Here is a 14,925-nt window from a genome sequence, read left to right as displayed (position 1 = left end):
ATTTGGACATACTATGCTATGACTTTTTTATCACATTTTGGACGACATACTATACTGTGACTATTTTTCAAAATGTGTACAACATACTTCACTTTGATGTTTATATCAAAATTTGGACGACATACAATACTATGACTTTTTTTTTCAAAATTTGGACGACATAAAATTTTTCCACAATGTGCATTGCAACTCAGCTAATATAAAAATAATTATGTATCACGTTCTCCCAAAACAACCAGCAAAATCTTTTTTTCCGTATTTGGTTCAATACAAAAAAGGAAAAGGGGGCGCTGTTTCCGTATTTTCGCATTTTGATTTTGTCAGAAATACTATTATACTTTGCTACCCTGACCACTAAAACTGAAAACAAACGTTTTTTTATTGACGGTCTCTAAATGAGAACACCCAACCTAAAACTAACTTCATCGTGGTTATAAGGACGGATATATGAACTGCAATAACTGTAATGCCAGAAAGAAACAACAACGTCTCTAAGACGAATTTAATAAAAAATAAGAACGAAAAGAAAAAGTGAAAATCTGTCCTGATAAAAAAGAGTGGACAATATTGTGTGTGTGTGTGTGCGCGCGCGCTGTTAGGAAGATGAAAGACTGGTGAGAGCTGTCCTCTGCAGATATGGTATCATGTGTCTGAGTAGACTTACTGGAAGTTACAAGCCTCGGGTGAAATGACTCAACATTACTCCGCCTACGTCTCATTCTGTGGAAGTTTACCATCCCCAGTATCCACCACTCTCTCTATTACTCTCTGTTTTCTACGAGGTAGAAAAACCCCTCATGTGTTCACATCATGTCTAAAATATGTGTGTGTGTGGCAGATCTATATTTAGGTTACAGTTTCATTCTTGTGCGCATGTTCTTTTAGAGAAAAAGACAAATTCCACAAACTCCGACGAAGACGAAACACAGACACAGTGAGGTTTTGTTTTGTGCTCTCTCTCTCTCTCTCTCTCTCTCTCTCTCTCTCTCTCTCACACACACACACACACCCACACAAAGTGATCATGTGTGAACTTGAACGTGAGGACAGGAAATAAGGCGCGCTCTTGGCACCGCGCGCACTAACAGGGAAGTGAGACTAACCTACTTTCTGCTGCTGCTTTTCAAACTTCTGTGAAATCTGCCCCGCGTTTAAAACATAAATACACGCCGACTCGGTGAAAAATCGCGGAGGATTGTCCGTCTTCCGAGGACAAGGTGGTCAACTTTACAGCGTGCATGGATGTTGAGTAGGACACTCGGAGTTCTCACTGTAGACAGTAGAAAACGAGGAAGAGACAGCCGACCACAACACACAATATCAATGTTTCTGAAAGCAACAGTGAACTGAAGGTAAGAGTCAGGGTTATTTGTGTTGTGTTGTCCATGTTTGTGTCCATATTTGGTCTTTTCAAACGTGTGAGAAATGTAGAAACAAACAAACAAACAAAAAAAGCGTTGACGTGGATGTCAATGTCTTCTCTGTCATGCCCTACTTTCAAAAAAGAAACTAAAGGGAAGGAAGAAAAAAGAAACTAAAACGGGCTACTATATATGACTATATCCTGCTCAAATTTCTCCATTAATAACGAAACGATGTTATAGTTGTACCATCACAACAGTCTCCAGATGTGCTGCTGTCAATCATTGTTGTTTTTCACAAAGTTAGTTATGTAACACTCATGGCAGCAGCAGTAGCAGCAGTAGTAGTGTTGTTGTCTTTCTACTGTTCTTATATATCTATGCAGACAATAATAACACAACTTATGTGGCATTAACCCCTTTTTTTTAGTGGAATAGACTTTAATATTGTTAGCAATGTCATTTTCATGCGACATGTTTTATCCCAGGCCAACACAAACCTTCATGAAACACATGGATACAATGCATTAAACTCACCATGACAGTGTGTGTTTAACTCGCGGGTCACTTGTTCTTGACAAGTAACACCAGAGTTTGCAGTTGTGTATACGTAGATAGAATTCATCAATGTATTATACAATATAATCTATGTATTGTACAATATGAGAAGGGCATTATAGTACAGAGGTCCATTGTGTTACAACTGAGAGAGGATATATATATATCTTAATATCTATACATTATGTTTAATTAAGTTACAATTTACTGAATATTAGAACTCTTCCTTGGAGTCTGGCATGTGGGATTCATTTGGTTGCAATGCACAACTTTTAAGATATTATCCAATATATATTGAGCAATGGAATTGAAATAATTTTGAGATATTTCCCTGAAATTGTTCAGTCCTTTAATATGAGCTTATGGAATGTAGAGTTTCAGCAGTCATGGCTTCACTGTGCCAGAAATAGTTCTGTGTGCGTCTTTAGGAATCCTGGAAGACTAATTCTGGAACTTGCTTACAGTACTACACCTCTCATACATCATGAGGCAACAATGCGGAAATTTCTATTGTTCCACATGAATAGTAGGTTCCAATGAGTTTTGTATGTTTACTTTTTAGTTTATACAGAGGCGGTCACCTGTTGTTGTCCAGACTGAACGAGCCTCTGAGGAATAAAGTAGACATTTGATTTATGCCCGTGAGAAAAGTTTGCTGCCAAGGCTTCCTGCCAGAAAGACTTTGCACACGCATGAAATGATGTTTTGTCCTAAAATGTATGTTCTTGTTTGTTTGCCTTGATGCTCCACGGTAATTGGATGTTTTTGAATGGTGTTCATACAGAATTGACTTCATTTGGTATGAATTACATTGTTTTTTAACAGGGTTGGGACAATACCACTTTTTTCACAAACTCGAGTATCTACAGATACCAATTTTTTGTCCGATATAGTCATTTTAGACCATTTATGAACGATGAAGCTGTTAACAACACATTTGTGCAGTGTCATTTCAAAGACATAATTCTCCAACTGTTACGAATATTGTTCTCTCAAAAAGGAGAAATAAACATATACAGTCTGTGCAGAGGGAAGCATGTGATTTATAGGATTTTTGTATTTTCATCTGTCCAATAGTGTTAATAGCAGCTTACTTATATAGCTCTGCCACTAGTAATGTGCGTCTTGATATGGTATATTACATCTATGGACTTTCAGATAAATCTATTTAGATAAAAATGCTAAGTTGTGCAGCAGTATTTCATCTGCTGTAAATCGTAACAGTTTCTTCGTTTTTTTAAGGTATACAACATTTTCAAATGACAATATTGACAGGACACATTTTGCAAATATGGTGTAATGTACAAGATCAAATGTTTCCAGATGTAAAAAAACAATGTTTTCCTGTTGTATGATCGTTGCAACATTTAGTTAAATCTCTGTGGGATGCCACACACACAGAGAGAGAGAGAGAGAGAGAGACAGATGGAGACAGGAAACTGGTCTCAGTGATTTCTGGAAGGAGAGAAAAGCTTCTAGGCTTTAGTGCACACCAGGGACGACTCTGTGTACTGTGTGTTTATGCCCATCATATCTTGCACGACCAGAGACTCATGTGGGAGACATTTTGTCCATCGCAGAGACTCGAGTGACCCTGGTTGTTTATTAAACTACAGTGACAAACATCTCAACATCTGCCTTTTAACAAGTGTGACGTGGTTGTGTCTCAGTACATTACACTGTGAGGCTCCAGCTGGGAAATGGATTGCTAATGTATTTACTCTGATACTGTACTGTACTGTACATCTTAACATGATGAATCATGCAGTTGTCAGTGATGTCAGCGATATTTTCTCAGTGATAAGTTTTTATTTTTGCATAAACTCAATCTAAATGCTTCCTCATGGAAACGGACTGTATTCTGAAGTTTAGTAGTTAAATGAGCAAATTTGAGCCTAAATTCAGAGTTTTCACTGCTCTCTTTTAACCCACGTCATCATGGTAACTTAGGGTCTGAACATACTGAACATAACCTCAGATAAACAGCAGAGCGCAAATGTTTGACACAATAACCTTCATGAATTCACAAAATCATTTTTCCTTTCATTGGTTTTAGGTGATATTAATGTATTCCATCCAACACTAAAGGAACGAGGAATGAACAGAACTGCAACTCACAGCACTGGAGTAACAGATGGTCAAATGTAACCCTGATTATAATGTGAAATATGTTTAAAAAGGGTCTGCAGTTAATGAACATAAGGTTTACATCACCACCATTTTCCTCCAGCAAGTTTTGTTGAGCACAGATTATAGTTTTATGTTCAATTTCTGCCAAATGGAAATCATTTCACCTAAATCTTAAATGTTAAGATAACTGCTCATCACTCGCCAGAACTCACCTGTGAGGACTTTGTGGACCTTTGAACTTTCAGAGGTAGAAGAGTTTGACCCTTATAATACCACATGACAGTGGCAAAGTCATGAAAGTTTAGAAAAAGTACATTTTTGGTTATTGGGCCGTTTATTGTGTGCGTTTCTCTGTCTTCAATGCCGCAGGAGCACCCATGGTAAATTGCCTTGGAAATAATACACCACTCCTTATATGGTCACATATTCAAGCTTTAAAAAAAATTGTTTTATTCCCTTTTTCTTATGTGTTGTTGAGTTATGATTCATTTTATATCACATTTTAGTAGTGATATACTGTAAATGAGCAATAATTTGCAGAAGTCACAGATAAGATCGTTTTCCTTCCCTTTTTGTTTTGAACTTTGAACTGTGACATATTTCCAAATTTCACAAATTCAATTTTAAAAATTTTCAGTACTTTTTGCTCAGGTGTGTTTGCATGGTTGGTGAAAATGATTATTATTATTATTTTTTTTTTTTGCTGAAGAAAAGGATATAAGACGATCTTTGTTGCACATTCTTAGCCTCTGTATATACTGTTCGTTTAAACATAGAAATGGAAAAAAGCATTTGTTGATAATAAGAACATTTTTCATGCTTCTTCAGCCACTGAAAAAATGTAGTCAAATTGAACAATCATGCATCTCGCTCTGACCATTACAGACCTGTTTGACCATGACTCAGTGGCAGCACATGTCCCAGATGATCCACTGCCTGTCGGATGAGACCATCAACAATCTCTATCCCCCGCAGGCCTTCCCCATCGAAGTCAGACATTTTTTAGCTGAATGGCTGGAGAACCAAAGATGGTAAACACAAACACCTGTGCGCCGCACACACTACACACAGACAAATCATATATGTATTTTATAAAAATAGTTTGAATGCACTGTGTGCATCTTTGTTGGTTACATGAAGGTTTTGTATCTGCATGTTTCAGGGAGGACTTTGCGCTGGAAAAGGTGGAGCGAGTAAGCCAGGCTAAAGCTCTGTTGGACCAGATTATCAGCATGCTGCAGTCGATTTCTCAGCAGAATAGCAACGTGGTGGTCAGGATGAAGCTGAAGCAGATTAGCAGGACATTTGTAAGAAGGTTTTCATATACATGCATGTCTTCAGTGACTGAGACAGGAAGTGTTCTCCTGAGCAACATGAGACATATAGGAAATAGTTACTGAACCCAAAGAATAGATTATATGTTTTATGTATCTGTGACTTGTTACATTATGGATAATGTTCTGCATACGACTACTTCATAAGACAATCTAATGAGACAAGTGCTTGCTTTACAGACTGGGTTCCAACAGCGGCCTCTACAGTTTGCAGTGCTGGTCAGGGACATCCTCTCGAGGGAGAGGGTTCTTCTCAACACAGTAAGATCCTGATTCATTATTTGAGAGCATGTGAGGTCATTATCCACAATCAAACATATGTTGGTTATAGAAAGAAGCATTCGTTGTGGAGGAGTAGTTTCTAACAATTTGTGCTCACAGATAAAATAGTTAAAAAGAACTCATACTGTGCTGGATTACATTGGGCATGTCTCTGGATGTGGCTTCTATCTTTAAGTGGAATGAGGTGCTTGACAAACCCTGAAAATCAAAGTTTACACATGAAGTCATCAATCATTTATATCCGAACACCAACAATTCACACATGACTCACGGTGTTTGAGGATATCATTCTGTCATTTTGAAAACAGGAAGTGGTACTAGCTTTGTAATGTGGTTGTGAAAGGCCCGACATTCTCAGTAGCTCTTAAGTAGCTTTTAATGATATCAAAATAAGCTTCTGTTCTACGCGTGCAGCCAACTCAGGGCCCCAGTCCTCAGCAGTACCCACCACCATATGAAAGCAGAGAGTCCTCATTCCCCAACACGCAGGACGTAGACCACCTGGTCCTGAAGGTGCTGGAGGTCCAGGAAATCCGACAAAAGATGCACCAAATGCAAGAAGAGCTCAACTGGGAGAGACAGAACTATGAGAGTCTACCAGGTGAGAGATTCCTGTATTTGAATACTATGGACACATACACACAAATACCTCCCCATAAAGACTGAAACTGGAGTAAAGCTGTTTTACTTTAACCACAGTAAATGTTTATATCATACTGTAAGGTTTCCGACCTTTTTCTGCCATTTCATTTTATACTCAGTTTTATTCACCCTGTATGTGGATGCAGGAAATGTAGTGACATTTACAGTAGTTATAAATTCCAGTTCTGTGTATATGGGTTAGGGTTAGGGTTAGCCCAATTTCACTCGAAGCAGAAATTCTACTTTGGTGAGTTACTTCCTAGTATTGTGCAATCTCAATCACTTACTGGAAGACTTACTATTGTGAAGCTATTGTGTGCATTATGTCAAAGGTTAATGTGTGAAATGTTAATGTCATAAATTCACTTGTAGACTGAACATGAAGAGCAAACTCATTCATAGGTGAGAATTAAATATATTTAAGTACAAAAGTAGAGCAAATTTAAATATTACAGCCAATGGGACATGTTGACTATATAGATGTGTGTCTTCATCGCTTATTTGTTGAATCCTGGTCAGTTGGAATTCCCCTGTTCCAACAAAATCAGTCTTTTGTATTTACTCTGTTTCAGTGTGATTAAAAACTAAAAAGGAAGAAAGTCTTTTACAATACTTTTCAATGTATAGTCCATGTACCAGCTCTAAAAAAATGTATATGTGTGTCCTTTGATGGTCACATTTAGTTCTTTATTATCTGCTGTTTGAACAGGGACAATTCAACAGAACGGAATGGATCCGGCACAATCTGAAATCCATAAACTCCAAACCAACATCCAGCAGCTGGAATACAATGTGAAAACAATGGCCACGGTGAGCTTCTGCTTCTTACCCCCACCTGCCCCTGTGCTGTCTGTGCATACACACAAGCGCTCCCTCAGTCAATACTGAAATGACTGTTGTGTGCGTGTGTATTTTTGTGTGCGTGTATAGTATTAATCCACGTGTTTGTGAGTGTGCGTGTGTCAGTTTAATGTGTCTGGCTGTTGGCTGTTGCAGAAGCGTTTCCAGCTGCTGCAGGAGTGTGTGGACTGTCTGGACCAGTGTCAGGTACGACTGATCAGCAGACTGAAAGCATGGCAGTGGGAGCAGCACAAGGCCACCATCGGACATCCTTTTGATGAAAACCTCACCCCCCTGCAGACTTGGTGAGGCACATGCCTCCTTTCAGGCAACAGAGGAATTATGTTGTCAGCTTTTCTCTCTGTACATCTGTTCACCCTTTGCTTGTGAACATGATAACGTAGGACTGCCTTGAGAATTTCTTCAAATGTGGCTTAAACGTTTCCCCTAAGAATGGATTGAAAAGAATTTGGTGGTCAAGGGTCAAGCTCACAATGACCTCACAAGAAGCTATAACTCTTAAATTCATACACTTATTTTGAGAAATAAACAAATACGTTACTGTGATAGCAGATCTGTTGCCTGGCACAAGTGCATTAAGGCGTGTCCAACTACAATTTTGCTTGTAACATGATGCGTAATCTCAGCACAAAGGTAGGCTCGAGGTGCAAAGGGCTTGTATTTCTGTGTCTGAATTATGTGTAGGTGTCTTATATCAGTTAAACCAATCAGATATTTGTTTGCCATTCTTTTTAAGAGAAGATATATAATAAGAAAGGAACTTTAAAGAAATGTGCCCAAGTCACATTTGAGCTTAAGATAAAGTACCCCTTTCCGTGTTATGGGTACTTGGTCCTTGGCCGGTGGACCTTCTGCTTCCATTGTCTATGGACCCTCTGTCACACCAACAACTCCATAAGACAGCACAGCATAAGGAATTGCAATGCACCAACATCACACCCAACCACATGTCATTTTAAGACCATCACACCCATGGACACACCGATGAGCACAAGTGCTGTTGCCACCTACACAACGTGGGCCCTGGGTGTTAAACTTACAACTGCAGGGGTTGGAAATGTCTAATTTCACTTGCACTGGGATTTACACCGGGCGTAATATAGAGCACAAAGGCAGCCTTTATTGTGACAACATAATAATAAAAAATAAAAAAATAGAGGGGGATACATAGTTTACATTTGATCAGATACTGGATTGTATTTGTTACTGGTTTAGGTGTTTCACTTCCCTGCTCATTGTCTGTGTACGTTTCTTTTAGGTGTGAGCAGTTACTTGCAGTGAACGGTAAGTTGAGACAGGAATTGATGCTGATTGTGGAACCGATCCCAGAGCTCCAGGAAAGGCTGGGGAAACTTCAGCAGGTTCTGATTCAAAGGTAACGTTGTTTTTCTGTCTTAGTTTTTTCCTAATTATTAATTATTTTCAAATTAGAGATATGTAAGAGAAAATAAATCCATTCTATTTAAACTTTTCCTTCTTTATAATTCCCAAAGAGCTGCAAAGAAGACTCACTTTCATACATGTTTCCTCCCTTATGTAACTGCCGTCTCCTGCAGCTCTGTTGTCGTGGAGAAGCAGCCTCCACAGGTCATTAAGACTCAGTCAAAGTTCTCCACCACTGTGCGATATCTGCTGGGGGAGAAAATTGCTCCAGGGAAACCTGTGGTACTGAAGGCACAGATCATTAATGAACTGCAGGCCAGGAATCTGGGCAGTGTACCTGGGTGAGTCATACCCTATATATATATTTATACCCCTTTTGGGCATGTAAATTAAATCAAGTTTCCTGATTTATCAGCTTCTTAAATGTGAATATTTTCTGATTTATTTGCTCCATATAACAAAGAAATTATTAAAACTCAGTCATTTTGGTTTGTGGACAAAACAAGACATTAGAACATCCTGATTTCCACGTTTGAGAAACGCTCAACATTTTATGAACCAAACGATTACTCTGGAAAATAATCGACAGATTAATTGATTATGACAAAAAAAAAAAATGATATTATATATATATGTTGTTTGCATGTTCAAAATAAACTACTACTAGCATTAAAGTACCAGGGTCATAAACGGATTCTATTGTATTCAATAGATTTATTTGTTTTACATGTAGAACCCTTTGTTAAACAAAAGCATGAAGTGTTTTTAAATCATAATTTGTGAATTGTTTAATGAATTCATGTAAACAGCTGTAACTGAAAACCTTTAGTTTACAGTTTTATTAAATGAATTAATGTTGTGAAAGCTTTGGCCATTGGCATTATTATTATGACAAATCTTATATAAGCAAGATCAAGTATACCCAATATTTGGATTGGCTTATTACCCCTCATGACCATGAGGTTCCAAACACACACACGCACACACACACACACACAGATTTTGGAAATTTGCCAAAGAAACTTGATTGTTTTTCCTGCAGTGAAAATGTCGGGGAACTGATCAACAATACGGCCGTCCTCGAACACAACACAACCAGCAAGAGCACATGTGCTACCTTCAGGAATATGGTATGTTCTGGTCTTCATTACCCTGACCATGTTTAATTTTTGCTTTAATATAAAAAAGTAACATATACACACATATATATACATATAGTATGTGTATGTATATATATATACACACAAATGTGTTTTAATCAAACGACAAAAAGTTACATTTCTTTTTCTTACAGTATGTATATACTGTATATATATATATATATATAAACTCTTATTTTGGTTCCACAGTCCATTAAGAAGATTAAGAGGGCTGATAGGAAAGGATCAGAGTCTGTGACAGAGGAGAAGTTTGCATTCCTGTTCTCCGCAGAAATCACCATCACTGGCTGTGACACTCCCTACAGGATACAGGTACAACCCATTTTCCTGTGTGACGTTAAACTAAACACAATGCTGTTGTAAAACAGATCCAGCAGTTGCAAACTGATCGTAAATCTGTGTCAATAATTGCAGACTTTTTCACTGCCGGTGGTTGTGATTGTCCATGGAAGTCAGGACAACAACGCTCTGGCCACTATCATATGGGACTGTGCTTTTTCAGAACCAGTAAGTGTCATAACAATTACTCTGCTATTTCTTCTTTTGGGTGTGTTGCATATGAACGGAAGGGGGTTCAATGACCTCATAAGGTTCCATTGGAAAAACACTTCACCTCAAGTATGAAGGTGGGAATTGGTATGTGATAGGAAAAAGAAAATACTGCACATTGAGGCACTGTATGAAGTTTGATTTTGTCCTGCAAGATGAGGACAGAGAGAGAGAGAAAGAGGGCAGGAAGGAAAGACACAACGTTGAGAGAGAGAAAGAACACACTTAATGGCATAGTGTGAGTACACCACAGAATTTTACCCAGCAGTCTCGATGTATAGCAGCATAACTAAGAGATGCCCTAACGATAAGCTTTATCAAAAAGGAAGGAGTTTAGTTTTGTTTTTACTTCTTGTTGCTCTCGTTGCTGCTGACTAAATAAGTCTGTCTTCTCTAAGTAACAAACGGACAACGCATACCTCACATTTGTTAATGTATACTATCAGGACAGAGTTCCGTTTATAGTGCCCGAGCGTGTTCCCTGGAGGATGATGTACAGCACGCTCAACAGCAAATTCACGTCTGAGGTGCAGACACAGCACAACCTGGACCACTTCAACCAACACTTCCTGGCCCAGAAGATATTTGACAAGTCTGACTTTGTCGACGACTTCAGCAACATGATGGTTTCCTGGGCCCAGTTCAATAAGGTACAATTGAATGTATGTTTTCTGGTCCAGACACACACACACACACACAGACTGGCATCCACTCACATCTCACTGTGGTTTTCACTCTTACAGGAGGTTCTGCCAAGTCGATCATTCACCTTTTGGCAGTGGTTTGAAGGAGCAATGGACCTGACCAAGAAGCACCTGAAAACCTACTGGAGTGAAGGGTGAGGAAACTTCACAGCTATTTTCAAATTAGCAACCTAACTACAGGATGCAGTTCTTAAAACGTTTTTGCAATGTTTGGCTCCGTTAGGCTGATATTTGGCTTCATTGGGAAGCAGCATCTACACCTGATTCTCCAAGACAGGCCCAATGGGACATTCTTACTTCGCTTTAGTGACTCTGAGATTGGAGCCATCACCATTGCATATGTTTCTGCTTCTGAGAGTAAGTATTTGACTGACTTATGTTGTCTTCAAATGGCTGACATTCATTTGGACATAGATGTATCTATACATATATATATGATTTAAGGAGACCATAAAGTAGAGGCTACTGTGCTTTTACAGTTTGGAAGATACATGTTTGTTATTTGTTCATTATTGTTATTTTCATCCCTATTTGTTGTCACACAGTCTGATCAACATAGTGTCCCATTGGTAACAGAGTGCACTGACACGTCAAACATCCTTTTTTGTTTTTCTAGATGGGGGCCAGAAAATTCAGAACATTCAGCCATTCACCAAGAGAGATCTTGAGATCCTTAGCCTCGGTGATCGCATCCGTGACATCAATCACATAACGTACCTGTATCCTGAAAGTCCCAAACATGAAGTCTTCAAAAAGTTCTACTCAGGTAACTGTCTTCAATGTACAATGTCATTGTTTCCTTTTCCTAAGTTCAAGTATAAGCCAGGCAACTAACTGCTGTTGTTTTAAACAGAGCCTCAAATGTCACCCAGTGGGGGTTATATTCCTGTGTCATTGCATACTAAAGTGGGCACGTAAGGAAACAACTAAATAAAACATCAGCTTAAGTCATTTTGACACGAATAGAAGACAATGGGAGTGTGTCATATTTGTGTGTTTGTGAGCAGGGATCCTGGCTCAGCCACCGCTGCACCTCCCCTTGTGACGCCTGATAACCCCTGCAGTTCCACATTCCCTGTGTAAGTGTCACGTCCTCACGTCTTCCTAAATGAAATGTATTTCTACGCAATCGTTTTCTCTCTCTTGCTAGTGAGCAGTCCTTTTTCCACTTTGGATGTTTTGAATCATTATTTTATATTCAAATGAACATAATTTCACCTAAATTATACACACTGGTCCTTTTTTATGTTGGTTCCTGTTCCCACTCCCGTTTCATCCTTTTTCTTACAGGAATCAGTTCCGTCAGCCGTACAGTCCGGCAGACTCTATTACTCCATTAGAAGGGATGGATACCACAGCTAATCCTGAAGAGTTCAGCACTTCTCCTGTTGGTTTTCCAGAACACATGTAGGTGATTTATGATCATACCAGTGCACGACATCCATTTCCAGGTTCAATGTGTCACTGCGAGAAGAGTTCATCATGTGTTATGTGTCTGTTGTCCAGTCCCACAGGAGACAATATGGACCTAGAGTTAGAAACTATTCTCCAGACCCTGAATAATTAAGAAGACTTCCCATCAACGCTGTTTTGGGAGTGCAGATGTCAAACAGAGACCAGAGTCAAACTCATCTGTCTCAATATCAAGACAGCCATTCATTTCATTTTCCATCTTCAGCTTCATTTGGCTTTGAGTGAGAACTTTTTGGAGACAATTGTGGGACTCTCTGGGAAGAAGGAAATCAATTTACAGCAAAGAACTGAGAGCAAACCAGGTGAAAAAGTTCTGTCATTGCTGTTTGTCAGCCTTTGTTGCACTCTGTTTTTTTTTTTTTTTACTGATACCCTGATGGCAATGTTGTTTATGTCTTTGTAAATGTTGCTTGCTTTTCACAAAATAGGTGAAATTCTGTACAGATTAGTGCTTTTCCGACAATGACCAATTGTACGTGATGACTAACAGTGAGGTTCATTGAAAGGAAAAAGCACATCACCACAGCTGAGAGTGAGCCAGATTATTTTTGATTTTGTTGTCACATATTTTGTTCATTTGCCGTTTTTCACTGTATATAAAGCTTTGGTAAGTATCTGTTATTGTATGTCACAGTAATAAACAGTATGCATGCTTTATATTAGTAACTCGAATATGGGTCAGTTGGGTCAGTGTATGAGACGTACCTTTGGTCTTGTGTCTTAATGTAAACCAAAATCACACTTTCCCCTAAACTAAGTTCATGCTTTAAAGGTTTGCACTACCTACCATCACTGTCAGTTATGGGCATGTCATTATTGAACTATATAACACATACACTACTGTGCAAAAGTCTCAGGGCATCACCGGTTTTGTTGTCTTTATGTCTGTCTGTCATTTGGATAAGAATGATGTGAAGTTGGTCTTATATATTAACAAGCTGTTATGTCATGATCAAGCATGTCTTGTATAAACCTGGCACATCAGTTTTTCACAGCAGATGAAATAGTAGGATAAACACAGGTTTTGCCTGTAGCATTAATTAGGGTTCCCTTCCATATTCAAGAGTGTCAGGGTCATGCTGTCGTTCCAGTCTAAGGACAGGTCATAATAAATACTTTTTAACCTTTAGAAGCTGTTTTTTTCCCTGAAAGTTTTCTTATTTTAAAAACTGCATACATCACTCACTCACTCACTCTTCTCCTACCACTTTATCCTCCACATGAGGGTCTCGGAGGCGCTCGTGCCAATCCCAGCTGACATAGGGCGAAAGGACAGGTTGCCATTTCATCACAGGGCCTCATAGAGACAAACATCCACTCTCACATTCACACCGACGGCCAATTTAGAGTGTCCATCTGCATGTTTTTAGACTGTGGGAGGAAACCGGAGAACCCGTAGAAAGCCCACGCAGACACAGCAAAGGCCAAACTGTTTACGTGTTTCCCATATTTTCTGTATGTGTTCCAATAAAGTCATTGAGAAATATGCTCATTATAGCGTCGCTAAACAACAAATGTAATGGTGACCTAAGACTTTTGCACAGTGCCGTCATGTGTTGGACGTTACACATGCTCTTTAACTCTGATGATGCTCTCAAGTGTCGATTATCTCTGTGGTAAATCAACACAAGGCTACTATTACAGATCTTGGGCAATCTTTTGGTGGCAGTTTTTTGAAACACAGTAGAATATCCTACAATCAGTTGCAGATATATGAATTGCAGCCTTTACACAGAAATAACTTATAACGTTTGAGTGCCAAATGATTATGTACTGCAAGTTCTCAGAAATGTGCTTACAACTTCTTTGATATATACAGTTGTAAATCTCATCAAACATCTGTTTGAGTCCCTTCTTTTTCGACTATGAATCCGAAAGAAAAGCAGACAAAGGGTGATTGAAAACATGAGCATTTTTGAATTTTTTGTAACATATAAAAATAATAAATCAATGAGCTTGAGATTGGGAAGGCATGCCTGGTACCATAAAGGCTGTTCATTGAATTAAAACATTTTGATAACATAATTGGCATTACTACCATAATCCATTGACATTGCCTAACTAGGATTACATCCCCTATCCATACAGTTTCAACAGTCATGAAATGTTTTGGGTTTGTTGTTTTTTTTTTTTTAAAAAAGAAAACTTTACACTGTACATCACAAAGCTTTTCAATTAGAACACAAACTTTATGTTCAACATGCCACTAAAATGCAGTTCCTACTCAATCACTGCCAGGCAAATCACACTGAAAAGAAAAGGGTTATAAAGAGGAAGCAGAAAGAGAATCAGCTTAGATGCCTGGTTCAATAACTGCTCTGAAATGTTTTTGTCAAAAAGGCGAACTTCTCTCTGTGAGAGAAGAGAAGTTCGCACTGTCCCCTTCCCTCCATCCCAGCAGCTTTAGATGTCCCCTCATTAGAGCAGAACAAGATGGCTGCCTCATAAACAAAGGGAGGAGGTAGGGTGAATGGAAGAAGGAAGGGGA

At 38.8% G+C, this 14,925-nt stretch overlaps 1 protein-coding gene across 1 annotated transcript; it reads left to right on the top strand.

The window, feature by feature from the left end:
• Positions 1–815: 815 nt before the first annotated feature.
• stat6 (signal transducer and activator of transcription 6, interleukin-4 induced) lies at positions 816–14,544 on the top strand. The gene is made up of 20 exons (XM_058642202.1): positions 816–1,352; positions 4,935–5,080; positions 5,212–5,356; positions 5,564–5,644; positions 6,080–6,266; positions 7,017–7,117; positions 7,304–7,452; positions 8,427–8,543; positions 8,725–8,892; positions 9,594–9,681; positions 9,901–10,023; positions 10,126–10,218; positions 10,707–10,910; positions 11,004–11,098; positions 11,188–11,321; positions 11,581–11,730; positions 11,818–11,878; positions 11,972–12,043; positions 12,255–12,371; positions 12,471–14,544. The coding sequence occupies exons 2-20, from the start codon at positions 4,947–4,949 to the stop codon at positions 12,529–12,531; spliced, it is 2,280 nt and encodes a 759-aa protein (XP_058498185.1). The 5' UTR covers positions 816–1,352; positions 4,935–4,946; the 3' UTR covers positions 12,532–14,544.
• The last annotated feature ends 381 nt before the right edge of the window (positions 14,545–14,925 follow it).

The sequence above is a fragment of the Solea solea genome, chromosome 11, assembly GCF_958295425.1.
Source record: "Solea solea chromosome 11, fSolSol10.1, whole genome shotgun sequence".
In the NCBI taxonomy this organism is placed as follows: domain Eukaryota; kingdom Metazoa; phylum Chordata; class Actinopteri; order Pleuronectiformes; family Soleidae; genus Solea; species Solea solea.
The sequence above is the reverse complement of the archived record's forward strand: the minus strand, read 5'-3'. Positions and strand labels throughout refer to the sequence as shown.

What these genes read in the sequence shown, in the direction of transcription:
- stat6 (XM_058642202.1), top strand. Translation starts at nt 4,947, where the DNA reads ATGACTCAGTGGCAGCACATGTCCCAGATGATCCACTGCCTGTCGGAT. An exon ending in CAGCAGGTTCTGATTCAAAG is followed by an intron (nt 8,544 to 8,724) that starts GTAACGTTGTTT and finishes CGTCTCCTGCAG; the next exon opens with CTCTGTTGTCGTGGAGAAGC. An exon ending in AATCTGGGCAGTGTACCTGG is followed by an intron (nt 8,893 to 9,593) that starts GTGAGTCATACC and finishes TTTTTCCTGCAG; the next exon opens with TGAAAATGTCGGGGAACTGA.